The sequence below is a fragment of the Macaca fascicularis genome, chromosome 3, assembly GCF_037993035.2.
Source record: "Macaca fascicularis isolate 582-1 chromosome 3, T2T-MFA8v1.1".
Lineage (NCBI taxonomy): Eukaryota > Metazoa > Chordata > Mammalia > Primates > Cercopithecidae > Macaca > Macaca fascicularis.
This window is the reverse complement of record NC_088377.1, coordinates 58,732,520-58,757,134: the sequence shown is the minus strand read 5'-3', so window position 1 is coordinate 58,757,134 and position 24,615 is coordinate 58,732,520. Positions and strand designations below refer to the sequence as shown.

Below are 24,615 nucleotides of genomic sequence, written 5' to 3'. Positions count from 1 at the left end.
GAGTTGTAGCTCACTCGGTGCATGCTGTACACAGCAAGCCGTCAATAACTATTTGTTTCAATAGATGAATGGAAGGGCAAGAAAGGAGGAAAGGTCTTGAAGGGTCAGAAAAGAATTTAGGGAATGTGACACTTGCTTTGAACCTTGAAATATGGGTGGAATTAAATGCAAAGAAAGAAAAGAGGGCATTCCAGGCCTGCTGTGATGAGAGTTTGAAAAGGGGTGGGCATGGGGAAGTCATCGACCACGACTAAGATACCATTTGAAGGGCAAGACCTCAGGACCCACTGGCAGAATGGATTTAGGGCCTGAAGAAAGGGAAGAGGTGAGGCTGACTCCAAAGTTCCCAACTTGCTGTTATTGGCAGGGGTCAGATCATGGAGCAACAGAGAAGTCTTGTAGGGTTGAATCCTCAATTGAACGTGCTGAGTGGAAGGTGAGGGTCAAGTGGCCAAGCAAAGGGAGGAAGTCTATGCACAGCTGAAATCAGTCTATGAACACCGGATTGAGATTCATGAGAGCTGGTGGGTAAAATTGTAGGCAAGGATGAGCTCACGGAGGGAAAGCGCATAAATGAGGATGAGCAGAGAGACGGGACGTGGTCCGAGAGGACATCCAGGGTCAGGGGAGAGTGAGACAGGGGCTCTTGAAGTCCCCACTGCCGATAGGAAAACGCCATCTCCCTGAACTGATGTTAGGATCCAGAAGATCTCCAGGACCTGACTCACCACGCAAGAAGAATATTGCAGTGCTCATGGAACCTTCAGTTATGACTTGCCACTTGCAAGGACAGACAGGTAGAGTCCCCTGGTGGAAACAGGAAATGACCCAGAGTTCAGAAGATGAAGGAACATCATTTCCCACCTGGCCATCGTTTGGCCCATGGAGGTTTACTCTGATGGGCCTTGGCGAGTTGCTTCTCCCCTGGGTCTTTCTCCTTCATTCTCTCATTCTCCATCTGTTGTCCTGAATGCCTTTTTGTGTGTTTGTCTTTTGTGTATTTTAAAGACAGGGTCTCATCCCGTCACCCAGGCTGGAGTATAATGATGCAACCATAGCTCACTGTAGCCTTGAACTCCTGGGCTCAAGTGATCCTCCCACTTCAGCCTTCCAAGTGGCTGGAACCACAGGTGCAAGCCACCAAACCCTGCTGTTTTTTTGTGTTTTTTGGTAGAGATGGCATCTTGCTATGTTGCCCAGGCTGGTCTCAAACTGATAGCCTCAAGCAATCCTCCTGCCTTGCCTCCTAAAGTGCTGAGTTTACAGGAGTGAGCCATGGCACCTGAGCCCCTGAATGCTTTCTACTCTTTACCTCCATCCTTAGGGCCCACTCCAGCCTAGGAGAATGTTCCAAGGGCTTGTAAGCTCTAAGCATTCTTCTTTCTGGCCCTCATCTGGATGGGAAGGAGCTATGGCTGCTTAATCTACACTTAAGCAGAGGCCTCTTGTCTTCCAGGTTCATCACAGTAGAGCATGTGCACTGCAAGGAACTATTTCTCTTACAATATATGGACTGCCTGAAGCTTAATACAGGCATGCTATAATGCTCACAAAGTCTCCGTGTTTTTGTCTTACACAAGATTTTCTTCCACACTCAGGGTGAAAAGACAGGTTGGAGAAAGGAGAGTAAAAGGGGAAAATTCCATCTTGAAATATTTAAATCAGTGCTGGAAGGCACAGACTTAGTGGCTGTGGCTTTCCTCTCCTGCTGGTGCTCACCCAGCTCAGAATTTTACGACTAGCAAGCGAGAACAAAAACATCCATCAATTCTCAGTAATCAGCCTCCCCCTTTTCCCCCTGTGACTGCCTGCCCCTTCAGAGACAGCGTGAAAAAATGGTATTTAAAACGTCTACAGCATTGGCTTGTTTCTGGAAAAGAGTTCAGGTTCCCAGTGCTTGAGCAGTTTTTCAGGTTTAGAAGAAAGCTGAGTGTGTGCCTGTGTGTGTGCCCATATATGTACATGTGTGTGCACATATATATACATGTGTGTGTTTCCTTCCTTGAAGTGATTGAAGATAATGTACAAAAAAAGAAGCAGAAAAGTTGCTTTCCCAACACGGTGAGACCCTGTCTCTACAAGCAAGTTGAAAAATTAGTTGGGCATGGTGGTATGCACCTGTAGTCCCAGCTACTCTGGAGCTGAGGCAGGAGGATCGCTTGAGGCCAGGAGTTTGAGGCTGCAGCGAGCTGTGGCTGTGCCACTGGACTCCATCCTGGGTGACAGAGTGAGACTCTGTCTCAAAAATAAATAAATAAATAAGAAAGGTAGCTTTTCACCTCCAGATATCCAGGCAGAAGATATTGATCTTAGACTCTAGCAAGGCTTCCCCTCCGTAACTAAGTCAGTTTCCCATGGAAACAGACATGAGACTACCTCTGGAAGGGTATATATCTGTGATCTATGGCTGCATAATACATTACACCAAAATCTAGGGACAGAAAATAACACCAAATATTTCCTATCTCACTTAGTTTCTGTGGGTTGGGAATTTGAAAAGCTGGCTAAACTGGGTGGTTCTAGCTCAGAGTCTCTAATTCAGTTGCAGCCAAGATGCTGGCTGGAGCTGTGACCAGTCGTGGGCTTGACTGGACTAGAAGATGTGCTTCCTGGTGGCTCACTCACCTGGCTGGCAAGGTAATGCTGGTGGTTGACAGGAGCTCTCAGGTCCCTACTACACGGACCTCACCACAGTGCTGCTTGAGTGTCCTCCTGACATGGCAGCCAGTTTCCCTCAAAGCCAGTGATCCAGGACAGTGCTAGGCAAGATCAATGATATCTTTGATGCCCTAGCTATGGAAGTTGAACACCATCATTTCTACAATATTGTCTTGGTTACACAGGTCATCCCTATTCAGTGTGGGAGAGAACAGCCTCCTGGTGAATGTCAGGAGTCAGGAGCTGTTGTGGATCACTGTGGAGGTCAGCTACCACAAAGGGTAAAGATTCTGTCATTGGACTTCAACTTCTGATCTGACATTGCTGCCCCAAGCCTTCCATTTTCCCCAGGCTTTGGTTTCTTCCTATCTTAGAGGAAACCTATAACCAAGGCTATTCTCTGTATCACTGAGAAGCAATCCTATCAAGCACTAGGTGCCTTTTCCTAATGAAATCCTTTCTCCAGGTCGGACAGAGTGGCTTATGCCTGTAATCCCAGCACTTAGGAAGGCCGAGATGGGCGGATCACTTGAGGCCAGGAGTTTGAGACCAGCCTGGCCAACGTGGTGAAACCTCATCTCTACTGAAAAAAATACAAAAGAAAAAAAAAATTAGCTGGATGTGGTGGCAAGCACCTGTAATCCCAGCTACTCAGGAGGCTGAAGCATGAGAATTGTCTGATCCTGGGAGGTGGAGGTTGCAGTGAGCTGAGATCGAGCAGTCACTCCAGCCTGGGTAACAGAGCAAGACCCTGTCTCAAAAATAAATAAATACATACATAAATTAATTAATTAATTAAATTTTTTTCAGTGCTTTCCTTACTGGCGTTCTAGCCTATACTGCCAAGGGTAGAATAAAATCAAATGGGATTCAGCAAAAACAACTGTTTATTGGTTGGCACTAGTCACAAATTTATGAGCCCCTGGCTCTTTTCAGGAAATTGGTTATCAGTGAAGGGGGAATACAGTTGGCTACGAATGCAGCTTCCTTCCCAGGGAGGATGGTCTGAGAGTCATGCCCCAGGGTATCTAGTCCTCCCGGGATACGCTCAGCCCTCTAGGTATGAGACTCTTGCCAGCCTGTTCAGAACCACTTTCCTGTGAATAATTTGTAAAGCTGTGATTGTGTCCTTAGTCTCTGTCCATCAAGCTTCTGTGTGTTTGCTGTTACTGCAGTGATATATTTGCTGAGGAAAGGTGAAGCTGTGTTTGGAGTCAGCCTTAGGATATGGTATACGGGAACGGCAGAGAGGAGGGGAAGAAGGGACAGAGCGGGGCTGAGACTCGGGACTAGGGGGTGGCCTTCCTGCTCAATGCTGCAGGTTAATTGCAACTGCCGAGAAGTCAAGTGTGGTCCTCAGGGTCCCTGCTTTTCCACTATTTATTTACATCACACATCATGTGCCTACTTGTATCCAAGAATAAGAGGCTTATGATACAGTAGATGTCCCCAAGTGGCAGAGGAAAGAGCTCTGCTATTTTATCACCGTGTTTTCATGAATTCACCCCAGCAGCCTTTTTCATTTTCTCCTCCTTGACCTCAAGCCCCGTGCAACAGTGTTCTGCCGCGAGTTTGCAGACAGCAAGCTGTAGCGAGCATACATGAAAGGATCATGGGAGATTAAACAGGTCTGCCAGTCCCAGGGGCCAGCCAACACTTCCGTTACACTCTTTTCCCTCCGCAGAAACAGAGAAATGAGTCCTACATTTGGTGAGGAAAGCCGAGCTGTTTGCATGTCTTACTTTTGCCACCATGAGGTTCAAGAACACCTTGGCCAGAGTGATGCCGAAAACATCTCATGTAAAACTGGGTTCCTTTGCTCACATTTTTATCTTATTCACAATCAAACCTTATTCATGAAGACTTCACTAATTTAGAGTTTCTGTTTTAAGAAATGAAACATTCATAGTTGGTGAGCCAATAGATCTGCTCACTGGATGGTGCTGGTCGTGTTGGAATGAGTCCGGGGCTAAAGGTCGGGAGACAAGAAGCCCGTAATAGCTCCCTGGTCTTTCTGCATGCTCAGGACTTTTGGGCAATACTCCCGAGCACACACGAAGTCCAGCGAGCCATTCTGCAAGCTGGTCTTTAGAATAGCTTGCTTATCCCACAGCTGTGTGCAATGTGCAAGACATTGTAAATTACCCTAGCCTAATAGTGCATAGGGCACTCCCCTCGATTTGGTAGGGATCAAAGTCAGTTTGCCACGCTGACTTGCTTTGCCCCTCCCTGGTTATCAATCACGGGTCTGCTGCTGTCCAATCCTCACTCATCTGGTGGGAGAGTATGCAGCAGGTGCAGTAAAACGCCTGCATCTGCTCCCCAGAAACCTTTTCCGGAAAGGCTTTACCTTTTATCTCTCCATCCCAGTTCTTGCTGTGGTCACATGTCTCCTGTGGCTTTCCATTTCTGCTTTGGTCCTGGACTTTTTTTTTTTTTTTTTTTTTTTTTAAATTTTTGAGACAGAGTCTCCCTCTATTGCCCAGGCTGGAGTGCAGTGGCACCATCTCAGCTCACTGCAGCCTCCACCTCCCAGGTTCAAGTGATTCTCATGCTTCGGCCTCCCAAGTAGCTGAGACTACAGGTGTGTGCTACCATACCCAGCTACTTTTTTTTTTTTTTTTTTCGTAATTTTAGTAAACATGGGGTTTTGCCACTTTGGCCAGGCTGGTCTCAAGCTCCTGGCCTCAAGTGATCCACTCATCTCGGCCTCCCAAAGTGCTGGGATTACAGGCATGAGCCACCGTGCCCAGCCTGGTCCAGGAATCTTGATCTCTGTCTCAGGTTCTGATCCAAAACCTAGTTCTTCCCAGCCCAGGGCCCAGGTCTTTGTCTGGGACATTTTATAAGCTGGTCCCAGGGTGATGGCAGAGATGGGCAGGTGGTTTGGTTTAAAAATTATTGACTTTAGGCCAGGCACAGTGGCTCATGCCTATAATCTCAGCCCTTAAGGAGGCTAAGGCAGGAGTTTGAGAGCAGCCTAGGTAATGAGTAACACGCCTTCTGTACAAAAAATTTAAAAATTAGCCAGGCGTGGTGGTACACACCTGTAGTTTCAGCTACTTGGGAGACTGAGGCAGGAGGAATGCCTGAGGCCAGGGCGTTGAGGCTGTTGTGAGCTATAATCATGCCACTGCACTCCTGCCTGGTCAACAAAGGAAGATTCTGTTTCAAAAAATAATAATAAAATAAATAAAATTCTTGACCCATGGACAGTTGAGAGCGTTTGCATTTCATGGTTGTGACATGTGAAGGAAATGTTACATACAAAAAGCTACAATACAATGTGACTCCAAATCTGTTATGCGTAAAAAGACTGGAAGGAAATATATCCAACCACTGACAGTGACTTTTTTTTTGTTTGTTTGAGACAGATCCTCACTCTGTTGCCCAGGCTGGAGTGCAGGGGTACAATCTCAGCTCGCTGCAACCTCCACTTCCCGGGTTCAAGCAATTCTCCTGCCTCAACCTCCCAAGTAGCTGGGATTAAAGGCACCCACCACCGTGCCCAGCTGATTTTTGTGTTTTTATTAGAGATGGGGTTTCACCTTGTTGGCCACGCTGGTCTGGAACTCCTGACCTCAGGTGATCTGCCCACCTCAGCCTCCCAAAGCGCTGGGATTACAGGCATGAGCTACCGTGCCCGGCCTCTCTTCCATTCTTAATCATCTCATGGAACCTTAATAGTTTTCAGCAGTGCTGCCCATATCAAGGCCTGCTAGACTGACAGCAAGCCTTCACTCCCCATAGGGATCTTACCAACTGTGGAAAAATGGAATATGGAAAACATTCATGCCAACAGTGGTTCTCAAAGTGTGGTTCCTGGACCAGCAACATTAGTAATACCTGGAGCTTGTTAGAAATGGGAATTCCGTCCTGGCAAGTGGCTCACACCTATAATCCCAGCACTTTAGGAGGCCGAGGTGGGAAGCTCTCTTGAGCACAGGGGTTCAAGACCAGTATGGGCGACATAGCGAAACTCCATCTCTACAAATAATACTAAAAAAATTAGCCTGGCGTGGTGGCACATGCCTGTAGTTCCAGTTATTCTGGAGGCTGAGGCGAGGAAATTGCCAGAATCCAGGCAGTTGAGGCTGCAGTGAGCCATGATTGCACCACTTCACTCCAGCCTGGGCAACAGAGTAAGACCCTGTCTCAAAAAGAAAAAAAAAAAAAAAAAAGCAATGGAAACTCCTGGGCCCCACCTATTGAATTCAATATTCAATACTGACCTGTTGAATCAGAAACTCCAGGCCTGTGGCCCAGCAGTCTGTTTCTATAAACCCTCCGGGTGATGTCCACGCTCACTTGAGTTTGAGAGCCACTTAGTTACAGCATTTTAATGAGCCTGACATTTAGGACAGGGCAGTGAGTTAGGTTTACTGATCTGGTTCTGACCCTGGCTTCCTTCTAGGTTTGGTAATTTGGGTGTTTCTTTTAGTTATCCTTATTCATAAGTGTAATTGATCTTCAGTCTATTTAACACGATCATTTTAAACTGTTTTGAAAAGGTAGAGAAATTACCTATCAATGTGTAGCTAATTTCTAAGTAAGAAATAACTTTCTAAGCATTGGAAGCAATGGAAGAATCAAATAATACTACTAACTTATACTATTAAATTATAAGAATATTTAAAAAGATAACAAAGGCTGGACTCAGTGTCTCACGCCTGTAATCCCAGCACTTTGGGAGGCTGAGGCGGAGGATCGCTTCAGCCCAGGAGTTTGAGACCAGCCTGGGTCACAAAGCAAGACCCTGACTCTACAAACAAATACAAAAATTAGCCAGACATGGTGCTGCATGCCTGTAGTCCCAGCTACTGGGGAGGCTGAGGTGGGAGCATCAATTTAGCCTGGGAGGACGAGGCTACAGGGAGCCACGATCATGCCACTGCACTCCAGACTAGACAACAGAGCAAGACCCTGTCTCAAAAAGCAAACAAACAAAAAAGCTAACAAACTGGCATAAATATGGCAGTTTATAGAATAAAGCACATGTACAAAACATTTCTAAAGCGATGTGAAACCTCTTGACAGTAAGTGGGATAAAGAGAAATAGACAACTGATAGACATTTGAAATAAACATTAAAACAGCTTGACCTCACCAGAAATCTTAGAAGTGTTAATTAAAATAGGGATTGGTTAACAGTTGTCTTCTCAGAATGTAAACTAAATCATGTAATCCTCAAAAGTTGTCAAGAGCAAGATAAAATAGGCAAACTCAGTTGGGTGCAGTGGCTCACACCTGTGATCCCAGCACTTTGGGAGTCTGAGGTGGGCGGATCACCTGAGGTCAGGAGTTTGAGACCAGCCTGGCCAACATGGTGAAACCCTGTCTCTACTAAAAATACAAAAATTAGCTGGGCATGGTGGCGCGCACCTGTAGTTCCAGCTACCTGGGAGGCTGAGGCAGGGGAATTGCTGGAGCCCGGGGGACGGAGGCTGCAGTGAGCCGAGACCAAGCCACTGTTCTCCAGCCTGGGCAACAGAGTGAAACTCCATCTAAAAAAATAAAAAATAAAAAAGGGGGCAAACTCATATAACACTGATAGAAATGTAAATAGAAAGAAATGTATTTACAGTTTATTTGTAGAAATGTAAATTTGTAAATTGTACAACTTTTCAGAAAACTATTTGGTGATACTTAGCCATAATTTTCAAAGCCCTATAATTTAAAATATGTTCAAACCCTGTGATTTAAAGTAATTCTATGTTTAGTAATCTATCATATAAAATCAGTCAGAGATGTAGGAAAATGCAATTATAAAGATACAATATTATATAATTATTAGAAATAATATTTTCACTTTATACTAAAAGAAAAAGCCAAGATAGAGATGGAATTTACAGTGTAATTACATTACCATCCTACATCTATTATATGCCCATTTATATTCATCTATTATGCATCCATTTATAGTCAGAGAGAAAAAAATGGAAAAAATTCTGATTGTACTTATTTTGACTGGCAGAAAAGTGAATGCAATTTTTTCTTTATACTTGTTTGTATTAGGCTATATGGTCTATTCTGTTATTCAGTAAAGTTAACAAAATCTCAAATTAGTCTGGGCGTGGTAGCTCATGTCTGTAATTCCAACACTTTGAGAGGCTGAGGCAGGAGGATCACTTGAGCCCAGGAGTTTGACAGGAGGCTAGGCGACATGGTGAGACTCTGTCTCTGCCAAAAGTCAAAAAATTAGCTGGGTGTGGTGACATGCACCTGTGGTCTCAACTACTGGGGAGGCTGAGGCAGGAGGATCACTTGAGCCCAGGAGGTTGAGGCTACAGTGAGCCATGATCACGTCACTGCACTCCAGCCTGGGTGACAGCCAGATCCTATCTCAAAAAAAAAAAAAAAAAAAAAAAAAAAAAAAAAATCTCAAATTAGCAAAATTACATTATCCAACAATTGTTTTCAGTGGCAAAAACAAAAAGGAGAGAAGTGATTGGAATTTAAAGCATTTCTAGTTCACATGCCCATGGTTGCGGTAAACAGAGCACAAAGTTGATATGAGAGTATAAAAGCTGGCTGGGCACAGTGACTCATGCCTGTAATCCCAGTACTTTGGGAGGCTGAGGCAGGTGGATCACCTGAGGTCAGGAGTTAGAAACCAGCCTGACCAATAAGGTGAAACCCCGTCTCTACTAAAAATACAAAAAAAAAAAAAAACAATTAGCCAAGTGTTGTGGCGTGCACCTGTAATCCAAGCAACTCAGGAGCCTGAGACAGGAGGATCGCTTGAACCCAGGAGGCAGAGGTTACCGTGAGCCAAGATCATGCCATTGCACTCCAGCCTGGGTGATGGAGCAGGACTCTTTCTCAAAATCAATCAATCAATCAATAAAGCCTAAAATCAAAATTAATGCAGCTGCCAACTGCCAGGAGGAAAAGAACTCATTGGAGACCACTGAGTGGCAGCTGTCACCTAAAGCCGCTGTATGACCCTCTGCTGCAGAGGCTGCAGGAGACCCAAGGCAGGACTGTCACAGATGCTGCTCTCCACATATCAGCCTTATGTCTAGTTAGTATGCTGAAAACTCATCTTTTGGGAGAAAATCTGAAATGATTTTATGATCACAAAAAATAAATTGATTAAATGTAATTTTTGTTTTGTTTTGTTTTGTTTTGAGACAGAGTCTCGCTCTGTTGCCAGGCTGGAGTGCAGTGGCATGATCTCGGCTCACCGCAGCCTCCGCCTCTTGGGTCAAGGGATTCTCCTGCCTCAGCCTCCTGAGTAGCTGGGACTACAGGCGCCCACCACCACACCCAGCTAATTTTTGTATTTTTTGTAGAAACGGGATTTCACCATGTTGGCCAGGATGGTCTCAAGAGGACCTCGTGATCCGCCTGCCTCGGCCTCCCAAAGTGTTGGGATTATATGTATGAGCCACCGTGCCCGGCCGATTAAAAGTAATTTTTTAAAATCCCTTCAAAATATCCTCATGGCTGGTACTTCAGCCTGTAGCTGAGATGAGCTGACCAGCGGCTATAGGTGGGGAGAGGAGAAAAATCACTGGTCACTTCATCAGGAAGGTCCTGGCACCAGTGGTTTCATATCTCTATTCCGTAGACCCTTCCCAAATTATATTTAAACATATATTTTGTAATTCAATCTACTTATCCTCAAGTGTTTAACCCATAGGATATGATGTGAACTGTAGACACCCAGGAAGGTGCAGAATTTTCATTGAAAGTTATCTAAATGGGCTGAGTATGGTGGCTCATGCCTGTCATCCCAGCACTTTGAGAGACTGAGGACTGCTTAAGTTCAAGAGTTCAAGACCAGCCTGGGCAACATACAGAGACCCTGTCTCTACAAAAAATCTAAACATTAGCTGGGTCGGGGGGTGCATACCTGTGGTCCCAGCTACTTGGGAAGCTGAGGTGGGAGGATCACTTGAGCTCAGGAGTTTGAGGCTGCAGTGAGCTAGGATCGTGCCACTGCACTCCAGCCTGGGTGTCAGAGTGAGACTCTCTCTAAATGAAGCAAACAGGAGAGAAAGGAAAGATGATTAGGATGGACGCTATCAGAAGTAGAATCTTGGCCCTGAATTTGTTAAATTTCAGAGGAAGTAGAGAAAGGAGCGAGACAGGCATGGAAGCTGATGGGGACCTCCTGGGGTCAGTCAGGTAAATCCCTTTAAACCCCAAATAAGAAGTAACCAAAGGCAGGTTCAGGAGAGGGAACAAGGGTCTTCCTTTGCTTCAGGGATGGTGTCCTGGAGGAGCCTCTGACCACGGCTCTAATGCTCTTGACCCACGAGATGGCGTTCTGAGGTTCAAGGGTGCAGCCAAGACACCAGGGAGGTGGTTACAGCCACCTGACTCTCTGGTCAGTGGGCCCTGATCCCCACACTCCTGACCCCCTCCCAGACATGGGGGAGCAGACCCTACAGTGTCTTGTTGAGGTACTGCTGTTTTTTTGTTTGTTTGTTTTTGTTTTTTTCCTATATTTGCCATGGTGGATAGGATTTTAATTTTCCTTTTTTTTTTTTTTTTTTGCCGGAGTCTCACTCTGTCGCCAGGCTGGAGTGCAGTGGCGCCATCTCAACTCACTGCAACCTCCACCTCCTGGGTTCAGGCGATTCTCCTGCCTCAGCCTCCCAAGTAGCTGAGACTATAGGTGCATGCCACCACGCCAAGCTAATTTTTGTATTTTTAGTAGAGACAGGGTTTCACCGTGTTGGCCAGGAAGGTCTTGATCTCTTGACCCCATGATCCGCCCACTTCAGCTTCCCAAAGTGCTGGGATTACAGGCATTAGGCATTAGCCACTGTGCCTGGCTAATTTTCCTTTTTCTTTTCTTTTCTTTTTTTTTTTTTTTTTGAGACAAAGTCTCCTTTGTGGCTGGAGTGCAGTGACACAATCTTGGCTCACTGCAACCTCTGCCTCCCAGGTTCAAGCGATTTTTCCGCCTCAGCTTCCTGAGTAGCTGGGATTGCAGACACGTACCACCATATGCTGGCTAATTTTTGTATTTTTGGTAGAGATGGAATTTCACCATGTTGGTCAGGCTGGTCTTGAACTCCTGAACGCAGGTGATTAGCCCATCTCGGCCTCCCAAAGTGCTGAGATTACAGATGTGAGCCACCACGCCTGATTTTAATTTTTCGTTAAATGTTTCTAACCCCTTTTTGTCAGTATGGTGAAAAATGGCTTTGGAATTTTGGGCTTCATCTGGCCACCTTACTGAATTCTCTCATTAGCAAGAGTCTAGGTGGTTTAGGCTGCAATAACTAAATACTACAGACCAGGTAGCTTTTATAAACAACAGAAATGTATTGCTTACAGTTCTAGAAGGTTCTGGTGAAGGCCCTCTGCCAGATTGCAGAGTATCAACTGATTTCCTTGGGTCCTTTTATCCCTTCATCCCTTGGGAGAAGGGAGTAATCCTTTTTATGAGTCTCTACCTTCATGATCTAATCACCTCCCAAAGGGCCCACTTCCTAATACCATCACAATGTGGGTTAGGATTTCAGTATATGAATTTTGGAAAAACACAAACAGTGGTCATGGATTTTTCCAGTGATTTTCTTAGGTTCTTTATCCCTGCAATGACTTTGTCTACAAATTGCAGCAATTTTGTTTCCTTCTTTTTGGCAGTGTATATTTTATCCCATTTGTATTGACTGAAAACTATTTACTACTAATAAACCATAAGGGTGATAGTTGATTTTAGGAAATTAACCTCTTTCTTACTGTATTAGTCTGTTTTCACACTGCTGATAAAGACATTCCTGAGACTGGGTAATATATAAAGTAAAAGAGGTTTAAAGGACTTACAGTTCCACGTGACTGGGGAGGCCTCACAATCGTGGCAGAAGGTGAAAGGCATGTTTTACATGGCGGCAGACAAGAGAGAATGAGAGCCAAAGGAAAGAGAAACCCCTTATAAAACCATCAGTTCTTGGAGACTTGTTCACTATCATGAGAACAGTATGGGGGAAACCACCCCTATGATTCAATGATCTCCCCCTGGGATGGCCCCTCCCACAACACGTGGGAATGATGGGAGCTTCAATTCAAGATGAGATTTGGGTGGGGACACAGCCAAACCATATCTAACTTACCAACAGTTTTTTAAAACCATGAATATATGATAGCTTTTTCTCAAATGTCCTTTGAATCTCTCATAATAGGATCATGTGATTATTCTTGTTTGGACATGATATGATAATCAATAAATTTCCTATTATTAAATCATTTTTGTATTCTTAGAGTTAATATTAGTTGTCATGGTAGGCCATTTTCTTAATGCAATTTGAATTTGTAATGTAAGTTTTGAATTTGATTTGCCATTTTTATTTTCTTCATTCATATTTATAAATAAAAGTGCCCTATAGTTTATACAAAACTACAAGGATCGTTGTTAGGTCTTGAAACATAGTTAACCTAGCATGATAAAATTCATTTGTTTGCTTTCTGTTATTTTCTGTGATCTACAATTAATTCTATACAGTATGGAATCAATTTATAATTTTGACTTTAGGCTTGCTAGTTCATAAACTGCTTTTTTGTTTTGTTTTCATTTTTTTGAGATGATTATTTGATAAACATTAGAAGTTAATTGTTCTTCAGTCTATTTTGAAAAGTTAATATTATCTTCAGGTTACCAATTCCTCAAAACTACTTAGTTTGTTAGCATTTACTTACATATAACATTGTTTAGAAATTTATTTGAGGCCGGGTGCAGTGGCTCACACCTGTAATCCTAGCATGCTGGGAGGCAGAGATGGGTGGATCACCTGAGGTCAGTAGTTTGAGACCAGCCTGGCCAAATGGTGAAACCCCGTCTTCACTAAAAATACAAAAATCGGCTGGGCGCGGTGGCTCAAGCCTGTAATCCCAGCACTTTGGGAGGCTGAGACGGGCGGATCACAAGGTCAGGAGATCGAGACCATCCTGGCTAACACGGTGAAACCCCGTCTCTACTAAAAAATACAAAAAATTAGCCGGGCGAGGTGGCGGGCGCCTGTAGTCCCAGCTACTCGGGAGGCTGAGGCAGGAGAATGGCCTAAACCCGGGAGGCAGAGCTTGCAGTGAGCTGAGATCCGGCCACTGCACTCCAGCCTGGGGACAGAGCAAGACTCCGTCTCAAAAAAAAAAAAAAAAAAACAAAACAAAAATCAGACAGGTGTGGTGGCAGGCATCTGTAATCCCAGCTACATAGGAGGCTGAGGTAGGAGAATCACTTGAACCCAGGAGGCGGAGGTTGCAGTGAGCCAAGATCACACTGCCTCACTCCAACCTGGGCAAAAGAGTGAAACTCCGTCTCAAAAAAAAAAAAAAAAAATTGAAAGTATGCTCATACCATTGTTTTAGCTTCTCTTAATTATAATTTTTATTTTTCTCATTTTTTATTAATTTGATATGCCAGATGATTTTCTGTTTTAGTGATTTTGGGGAAAATCTATGCTTCTATTTAATGAATAATCCTTTTTTCTCTGTTTTCATTCTGGTATTTTCAGTTTTTCTCTTTCTTTCTCTTGCTTTCTTCTTGTTCTGATCATTTGTTATCATTTATAATAATAATTTGTGTAAATTATTTTATTTAGTTTTTTCCTTTTTATTAATGAAATAATTTAGATATGAATTTTCTTCTTAGTATAGCTTTGTCACCATTCTGGAGATTTTTATATGTATTGTGATCCCTTATTATATGGTCTATGATTGTAGATAATATTTTTGTTCACTCAATAGTTATTTGGGAGAATATTACTAAATACCTTGTTTAAATACTTGTTATTGATTTCTCATGTTTTTGCATAATAATCATAGAATATCAGATATATAATATCTTCTTCATACTACTTATTGTATCCATTTATTGTGTCTCAATATGTGTTTGATTTCTGCAAATGTAATATGGTAATTGAATAGACTGCTTGCACAATGTATAAGAAATAGAGCTATTGATCCATGACTCCTTTCCACTAAAAATTACATTAAAATCATGAATGTCCCCATTTATTTTTTATCTACTCACTGACTTAGACTGATAGTATTAACATTTGTCTCAATTCTGTTTCTGACACTTTCTCTTTGTGTGTGTCTGTGTGTATTTGATATTGCCAGCCATTATTTGATTGATTGATTCATTCATTCAACAGAGGCTTATTGAAAATCTTTTGAGATTGGGCCCAGTGACTCATGGCTGTAATCCCAGCACTTTGGGAGGCTCAGGCAATAGGATCGCTTGAGGCCAGGAGTTCAAGACTAGCTTGGGCAACATAGCAAAACCTCATCTCTATTGTTGTTTAATAAAATAATTTTTAAAAGTCTCTTGGATAGAGCACAGATGTTGTGGTGATCAATAAACAAGGCTCTCGTGCTCATGGAATTTACATTTTAGTGTAAGGGGTAGGAGAAAGGCATTAAATAAATGAATAATGAATAAGGAAATTTCAGATAATATTAAGTTGTTTTGTTCGTTTTGTTTTGTGTTTTGAGACGGAGTCTCACTCTCTTGTCCAGGCTAGAGTGCAGTGGTGCGATCTAGGCTCATTGCAATCTCTGCCTCCTGGGTTCAAGCAATTCTCCTGCTTCAGCCTGCCAAGTATCTGGGACTACAGGTGTGTGCCACCATACCCGGCTAATTTTTGTATTTTTAGTAGAGACAGGGTTTCTCTATGTTGACCAGGCTAGCCTTAAACTCCTGACCTCAGGTGATCTGCCCACTTCAGCGTTCCAAAGTGCTGTGATTGCAGATGCGAGCCACTTCACCTGGCCACAAGTCCTTTAAGAAGTTGCAAATATCACTTCTATGTATGTTCCCCACCAGATGTCAGTCACATGGTTGGTGGAAGTCAGTCACGTGGCCATACGTGGCAGCAAGGGAAGCTGGGAAATGTCATCTTTATTCTGAACACTTCTGGTTCAAGAATTTTCAAAATTGGGGATTTCGTTGCTGTTAAGAAAGGGTGAATTGACACTTGAGGAAGAACTGTCTCTCATCTCGTCAAGGTGTGGAGTTTGGATATGATTTCTTGTACAAGCAGTACTCATTGGAGTGTTTTAAGAACTTGAGTGGATTGATTTAATTTATATGCAAAGTACATCATTTGTTGCTGTGTGAAGGAGTGTACGGGCTAGAGTGGAAATGGGGACCAAGTTATGAAGTTATTTTAGGAGTCTGGGAGGCATGTGGATGGCTTGGACTAGGGTTGGAGGAGCTGAGATGGTGTGTAAGGAACAGACATGAGCTTTATATTGGAATTACAGCCTATTCATTAAATTAATATATGGCATTTCCATTATGCATCCATGATTACCATTTATACCTATAAATAGCATTTGTGGTCCAATCATTATTTCTGTCTTGAATCCTCCTTTTCTAATATTAATACTAACCTAATCTCATTTTCTTTTGATTTGTTTTGACTGGGCATAACTTCATTCATTCTTTTTCTTTTAAAAAAATCTGCTAGGTGCCCCTCTCTTTATAAAAATCATGGTGTCACATTCATTTTCATAAGCCGGTCTGAGAGAATTTGTCTTTTAATAGAGTGGTTTAATCCATTGCCAATCCTGTTATAACTGTTGCTTGTTCGCAGTTCATTGGCCCCATATTATTCTTTTTGCTTTTAAGCTATTTTATTTTCCATCTTTTGCTCTACTGATTGTTTTGTATATTTTATCTCCTAAATTAAATAGAACAATAGCTCTTCTTGTTAGAAGCCTTTTACTGATTTTCTTTACCTTCATGAAATATGTATTTAAAATTATATTTGTCTGAATATTAAGTTCAAAGGAAAAACTAACCTCTTACTTTTCTTGGAAGAAAATTTGGCTTATATTTACATTCCTCATTTACTTCCCAATGTCTGTTAAATTAATCTTGCACTATGCAATCTTGATTTTTTTAAGTTATTGAAATGGCTGTAGATTCACATGCAGTTGTAGGAAATCATTCAGAAAGATTCCATGTACACTCCACCCAATTTTCTCCTAATGGTAACATTTTCCAAAACCATAATACAATATCATAACTGAGATTTTGATAGTGATACAAACTGCTAATAGTCTTCGGAGTTCCCCAGTTTTGCTTGTACTCACATGTGAAAGTGTGTTGACTTCTATACAATTTTATCACACGTGTGTAGCTTTCTGTGTCTACCACCACAATGAAGCTATTGAACAATTCTATCACCTCTGCTGCCCTTTAAGGACAACATCCCCACATCCCTACCCCACCCCTAACTCTGTCAACAAGGGCTTGGTTTTCTAAGTCTAAAATTTTGCCATTTTAAAAATTGTATATAAATGGAGTCATATACTATGTAATTTTGGAGTGGGCTTTTTTTCCCCATCATAATATGCTTGAGATTCATTCAAATTGTTGTATCAATAATTTGCTCTGGGCCAGGCATTGTGGCTCATGCCCATAAGCCTCGCACTTGGGAGGCTGAGGTGGGAGGATTGTTTGAGCCCAGGAGTTCAAGACTAGCCTGAGCAACATGGTGGAAACCCCATCTCTATAAAAAATGCATAAGTTAGCTGGGCATGTTGGCATGTACCTGTAGTCCCAGCTATGTGAGAAGCTGAGGTGGGAAGGTGGCTTCAGCCTGGAAGTTCCAGGCTGTAGTGAGCCGTGATCGCGCCACTGAACTCCAGCCTGGGTGAAAGAGCAAGCCCCTGTCTCAAAAAAAAAAGGAGTTTGCTTGTTGTTATTGCTGAGTAGTATTTTACAGAATGAAATATTTCATGGTATGAAATTTATTTAACCCATTCACATGTTGATGGACACCTAGGCTGTCTCAAGCTTTTGGCTTTTATGAATAAAGTTGCTACTACCATATGTATGCAGGTTTTTGTGTAAACATGTTTTCATTTTTCCAGGATAAAATAGCTCAGATGCCCTTGCAGGGTGGTATCATAACTGCATGTTTTGTTTTATAAGAAACTGCTATTTTTTTCTTCCACAGCAATGGTAACATTTTACATTTTCACCAGCAATGTATGAGTGATTCAGTTTTTCCGTATTCTCACCAGCTTTGGTATGTCACTATTTTATATTTTAGCCATTCTGGTAGGTGTGAAGTGATGTCTCAACTGTGATTTTGCATTTCTCTGATGGCTAATCTTTAACAGTGATCATTTACCATCTGCATATCCTCTTCTGTGAAATGTCTGTTGATGTCTTTTGCCCATATTCTAATTGGTTAGTTGTTTTTGTTTTTTGTTTTGTTTTGTTTTGCTCTTGAGTTTTGAGAAGTCTTTATATATTTTGTATACTACTCCTTAATCAGATATATTGTTTGCAAATGTCTTCTGCAAGTGTTTATCTTTTCATTATCTTCTTATAACCTTTAGAAGAACAAAAGCTTTTAATTTTGATGTGGTCTAGCTTTTCAGTTTTTCCCACTGTGGACCGTGATTTTGGTGTCAAGTCTAAGAACTCTGCCTAGCCCTGGATACTGAAGATTTTCTCCTATTTTTTTCTTCTAAAAGTATTATATTTTTATGTTTTACATTTAAGTCCATGATCCAGAATTTAGTTAATTTTTGGATAAGGTTCACACCTTATTACACCTTTAGGTCAAGATTCATTTTATTGCCTACAAATATCCACTTACTCCAGCATCATTTGTTGAAAGGGCTGTCCTTTCTCCATTGAATTACTTTGATGACTTTGCCAAAAATCAATTGAGTATATCTATGTGGGTCTATTTCTGGGTTCTCTATTCTGTTTCATTGATCCATGTGTCTGTCCTGCTGCCAATTCTACACTATTTTGATTACTGTAACTATATCATAAGACAATATCAGGTAAGTGATTTCTTGTACTTTGTTCTTTCCTGTCAGGATTGTTTTAGCTCTGCTAAGATCTGTGTATTTCCATATAAATTATAGAATAAGCTTGTCTGTGCCTACTAAAATTTCACCAGTGTATTGATAAGAATTGCGTTAAATCTGTAAGTCAACTTGGGAGAACTGTCATCTTTATTATGTTGAGTCTTCTAGTCCAGCGGTCTAGGGATAGCATCATCAACCTTTTTGGCACCAGAGACTGGTTTCGTGGAAGACAGTTTTTCCATAGACCAAGGTGGGGGATGGTTTTGGGATCATTTAAGCACATTACATTGATTATGCACTTTATTTCTATTATTATTACATTGTAATGTATAGTGAAATAATTATACAACTCACCATAATTTGGAATCAGTGGGAGCCCTGAGCTTGTTTTCCTGCAACTAGACGGTCCTATCTAAGGGTGATGGGAGACAGTGACAGATCATCAGGTACTACATTCTCCTAAGGAGCACACAACCTAGATCCCTTGCTTGTGCAATTCACAATAGGGTTCACGGTCCTGTGAGAATCTAATGCCACTGCTGATCTGACAGGAGGCAGAACTCAGGGGGTAATGCAAGCAATGGAGAGTGGTTGTAAACACAGCTTAAGCTTCTCTCACTGGCCTGCCGTTCATCTCCTACTGTGAAGTCCAGTTCCTAAGCATCGCTCACCTCCTGCTATCTGGTACTGGTCCATGGCCTGGGGATTGGGGGCACCTGTTCTAGTTCATGAAAGCAACATGTGTGTCCTTTAATTAAGTAACTGATTTCTTTCATCCACATTTTGTAATTTTAAGAATAAAGATCCTATACTTGTCTTGACAAGGGTATACCTAAGTATTTCATCTTCTTTGGAGTGAATGTAACATGTTTATTGTTAGTAAATAGAAATGTGATTTTTTTGTGTTAATCTTTTTAAATTTTTTAAATTAATTTTTCAGGTAGGCAAATAAAAATTATATAGATTTATGGTGTACATGATATTTTGATATCTGTATACATTGTGGAACGGCTAAATCAAGCTAACATATCAATTACTTCACATACTTACTGAGATCATTTAAAATCTAATCTCTTAGGAATTTCAAATATACAATAGACTGTTTCTCCTACTGCATAACTGAAATTTTGTATCCTTTCATCACTATCTCACCACCTCACAACTCCTCAGTCCCTGACAACCGTAATTTTATTCTCTGTTTCTGTGATTTCAACTTTTTTAGATTCTACATATAAGTGAGATCATGAAGTGCTTGCCTGGTTTATTTTTCATTTAGCATAACATCCTCCAAGTTCATCCTTATTGTCACAGATGACAGGATTTCCTTCTTTTTAAAGGCTGAATATAATATGTCTTACAACCTTGCGATCTCACTTAATTGTTCTAGGCGGGATTCCTTTATAGATTTCTTGGGATTTTCTACATCGAAGTTGATGTCATCTTCAAATAAAGACAGTTTAATTCCTTCTTTTCCAATCTGTATTCCTTTTATTTTATTTTTCTTATCTTATTGAACTGACTAGCAGTTCTGGTACAAACATTCCCTGACTTATGGTGGTTCAGCTTAACAATTTTTCAACTTTATGATGATGCAAAGTGATATGTATTCACTAGAAACTGTACTTCAGTTACCCATATATCTACTTTGTTTTTTACTTTCAGTATAGTGTTTAATAAATTACATAAGATAGTCAGCATTTTATTATAAAACAGGCTTTGTGTTAGATGATTTTTGTCCAAATGTGTGCTAACATAAATGTTCTGAGCATGTTTAAGGTAGGTTAGGCTAAACAGGATGTTTAGTATATTAGGTGTATTAAATGCATTTTCCACTTAACCATATTTGCAATTTACAATGGTTTATCAGGATCAAATCCCATCATAACTCAAGGAGCATTCGTATTATATTGACTAGCAGTGGTGGGAGTAAATATTCTTGGCTCATTCCCAATCTTATAGGGAAAGCATTCAGTGTTTTCAGTCCTTCACATTAGCTATAGAATTTTTGTAGTTCTTTACCAAGTTCAGTTGATTCTTCTCCTCTTGAATTTCTGAAAGTTTTTATCATGAATGGGTGTTGGATTTTGTCAAATGTTTTTTCTGTTTCACTTGGTATGGTTATATGATTTTCTTCCTTAGTTTGTTGATATGGTGGATTATGTTGATTGATGTTTAAAATATTAAACACGACTCGATTGATTTTGGGTTGTTGAACCAGACATGTTCACCTGACATGAATCTGACTTGGTCATGTTACCAGTGGCCAATCTGTATGGCTCTGCGGCAACCACAATTCTTGCCTTCTCAGAAGAAAGAATTCAACCAAGGGGCATAAGGCAGAGTGAGAGACTGAGGCAAATTTTAAGGCAGGAGTGAAAGTTTATTAAACAGCTTTGGAACAGGAAGAAAAGGAAGTAAAGTACACTTGGAAGAAGGCCAAGTGGGCAGTGTGAGCTCTCAAGTGCATGGTTTGACCTTTGACTTAGGGTTTTATATGGTGGCATATTTCTGGGGTCTTGTGTCCTTTCTCTCCTTATTCTTCCCTTGGGTTGGGCTGTCCACATGTACAGTGGCCTGCCAGCACCTAGGAGAGGCCACATGTGTATACAGTGTGTGTACTGGAGTTGCACTCATGCTTTTTTGAGTTGGATGTTCCTAGAAAGTCATGTACCTGTTAAACTCTGCCACTTTGCTATTAGTGCACATACGTGAGCCCATTCACCCAACTCCTGAGATCTTATTGAGAAGCTGATCACCAGTTTTGGGTTTTTCTACCTGTTGAGAGACTGCCTTTCCCTGCCGCTCGGGAAACCAATTACTGTTACTGAGTGCATGTACTTGAGCCCATTTGCCCAACTCCTGAGATCTTATTGAGAAACTGATCACCAGTTTCAGGTTTTCTACCTATAGGGAGACTGCCTTTCCCTGGTGCTGGCTATGACCAATTACTATTTTAGAGAGACAGCTTAACAACTACCTGCCCATCACCTGATGGTCGTCTGACATTCCTGGGGGAGAGGTGAACCCTCTCCTGCCCTGTTGATGTCTGCCTGACTACCTACTGTAACAGTCATGGTGCATGATTCTTTTTATACATTACTGGATTCAGTTTGCTAGTATTTTGTTAGGATTCTCACATCTAAGCTCATGAGAGATGCGGTCTGCAGTTTTATTTGTTTGTTTGTTTGTTTTGTGCTGTCTGGTTTTGTTGTGAGGCCTTGTAAAATGAATTAGTAAGTGTTCCTATTTCTTTTATTTTGTGGGGAGTTGTGTAAAACTGTTTATGGGAGAGATGGTATAAAATGGCTTTTAATTCATATTTAAATGGTAGAATTTTCCAATGAAACTATTTAGGCTTGGAGATTTTTTCTTTTTCTCAAAAGCTTTTAAATTATGAAAACAATTTCTTTAATGGTTGTAGCATCATTCAAATTATCTATTTCGTCTGTTTTAGGGGTTTGTGGTTTTCCAGGAATTGGTCCAATTCTTCTAAGTTGTTGAATTTGTGAGCGTAAAGTTATTCATAGTATTCTCCTATTCTCTTTTTAATGGTTGCAGGATATATAATAATATTACCTGTTTCGTTTCTGATATTGGTGATTTGTGTTTTCTCTGGCTGTTTTCTGTCACTCTTGCTAGAGGTGTGTCAAATTTATTAATTTTTTTTTAAAAATATGCTTTTGTTTCATTGATTTTTCTCTCTTATTTTCTATATCCAATTTCATTGTTTTCTGCTCTTAGCTTACTATTTTCTTCTTTCTGCTTGCTTTGTAGTTTTTCGTTATGTATTGTTCTTTTTTTAGTTTCTTGAGATAGGAACTTCGATTATTGATTGACATTCCACACTTACTTTCTTTCAGTTCTCTGTAATTTTATTTACTTTGAGACTTCTTTGAACCTTGAGTTTAGCAGCGTGTTGTTAATTTTCCAGGTATTTAGAGGTTTTCCTGGTGTCTTTCTGTTGCTAGTTTCTAGTTTCATTTCAGTATAGCCAGATAACATATTCTGTGTGATTTCAGTTATTTATATCTTTGTGGTTTGTTTTATAGCCTTTATGTTATCTGTCTTGGCGAATGTTCCATAGTCATTTAAAAAAAAAAAATGCATATGGCCGGGCACAGTGGCTCATGCCTGTAATCCCAGCACTTTGGGAGGCTGAGGCTGGTGGATCACTTGAGGTCAGGAGTTTGAGACCAGCCTGGCCAACACGCCAAAACCCGTCTCTACTAAAAATAGAAAAATTAGCAGGGCGTGGTGGTGCATGCCTGTAATCCCAGCTACTTGGGAGGCTGAGGCAGGAGAGTCACTTGAACCCAGGAGGTGGAGGTTGCAGTGAGCCGAGATTGTGCCACTGTGCTCCAGCCTGGGCGACAGAGTGAGACTCCAACTCAAAAAAAAAAAAAAAAAAAAAAAATTGCATATGCTGCTGTTGGATGTAGTGTTCTGTGTATATCAGTTAGATCCTACTGGTTGATTCTGCTGTGTAGTTCTCTGTATACATACTGATGGTTCTCTCTAGCAGTTCTGTCCTTTGCTGAGAGGAGGCTGTTCAGGTTTCCAACTATAATTGTGGATTTGTCTGTTTTTCCTGTTAACTCTGTTTTTGCTTCATGTATTTTGAAGCTTTTCGATGTGTCCGTATTTAAGATTGCATATCATCCTGGTGGATTGATCCTTTGACTATTATATAATGTCCCTCTTTGCTTCTATTAAATAGTAATTTTCTTTGCTCTGAAGTTGACTTTATTGGTATTAATGTAGCCACTGTTGCTTCTTAAAATTAATACCTTCAGGTTATATAATTTTCCATCCTTCCTATGTTGTTGAATTTGAAGTCACTTTCTGGTAAACAGCATAAAATTGGATTTTGTCTCTGTCTACTTCGCCAATCTGTTTTTTATTGGTGTACTTAGACCACTGACATTTAAGTTAATTATCTATGTAAGTCTACCATTTTATTAAAATTGTCTATGTAAGTCTACCATTTTATTAATTTTTTTCTGTTTGGTCCCTCGGGTTCTTGTTCCTCTGTTTTTCTTTTCGTGTAGGGTACTTGAACAGTTTTTAGGATGCCATCTTGATTTTTCATCACATTTTAAAGTATATCTTTTTGGCTGGGTGCAGTGACTCACACCCGTAATCCCAACACTGTGGGAGACCAAGGCAGGTGATTGCTTGAGTCCAGGAGCTCAAGACCAGCCTGTGCAATATGGTGAAACCTCGTCTCTACCAAAAATACAAAAATTAGCTGGCCATGATGGTGTACGCTACTCAGGAGGCTGAGGCATGACAATTGCTTGAACCAGGGAGGTGGAGGTTGCAGTGAGCCAACATCTTGCCACTGCATTCCAGCCTGGGGAACAGAGTGAGACTGTCCCCCAAAAAATGAGTATATCTCTTTGTTTGCTCTGTGACATCACACTTGACTGGTATCAACATTTTGCCTCTTCAAGTGGAACATGAAAACAGCGTTTCCTTTTAGAACCATTACTTTCCCTGCTCTTAAATATCATTGTCTTGAGTACAAGATGTTGTTATAATTTGTGTCTCAATCGTTATATATAATTTACACAACTTAGAAGGAGAAGGATAGTCTATTGTATGTACCCAGATTGCTACCGTTTCTCTTATTTCTTCCTCCTTCTTGATGCCCCAAGCTTGATTCTCTTCCCATTTCTTTTCTGTTTGAAGAACTTCTTTTAGGGCAGTTTTTAAAGGTAAATCTGATCATGGTAAATTTTTTGTTTTTCTTTATCCAAGAATGTTTTTATTTCCCCTCATTTCTAGAGAATAATTTTGCCACATGTAAAATTCATAGATGGGCTGGGCCCTGTGGCTCATGCCCATAATCCCAGCACTTTGGGAGGCTGAGGCAAGTGGATCACCTGAGGTCAGGAGTTTGAGACCAGCCTGACCAAGATGGTGAAACTCCATCCTTACTAAAAATACAAAAATTGGCTGAGCATGGTGGTGCACACCTGTAATTCCAGCTGAATCACTTGAACCCTGGAAGCAGAGTTTGCAGTGAGCTGAGATCACGCCATTGCACTCCAGCCAGGGGGACAAGAGCGAAACTGCATCTCAAAACTAAATAAGTAATAAACTTAAATTCATAAATAAAAATTCTTTTTATTTTTCAGAACTTGAAGAATGTTGTGCC

The 24,615-nt window shown here is 41.2% G+C and overlaps 1 protein-coding gene across 11 annotated transcripts in view; it reads left to right on the top strand.

Annotated features, from left to right (window-relative positions):
* CALN1 (calneuron 1) overlaps positions 1–24,615 on the top strand; it is a 664,605-nt gene that overhangs the window by 413,463 nt on the left and 226,527 nt on the right. Inside the window, exon 6 of one of the 11 annotated variants that reach the window (XM_074034852.1) lies at positions 3,125–3,269. The exons of the other annotated variants lie outside the window; for them this stretch is intronic. Within the exon in view, the coding sequence (XP_073890953.1) occupies positions 3,125–3,151 (27 nt within the window). The 3' untranslated portion in view covers positions 3,152–3,269. Of the gene's footprint in view, positions 1–3,124; positions 3,270–24,615 lie in introns of those variants that run through there. 11 annotated transcript variants of the gene reach the window in all.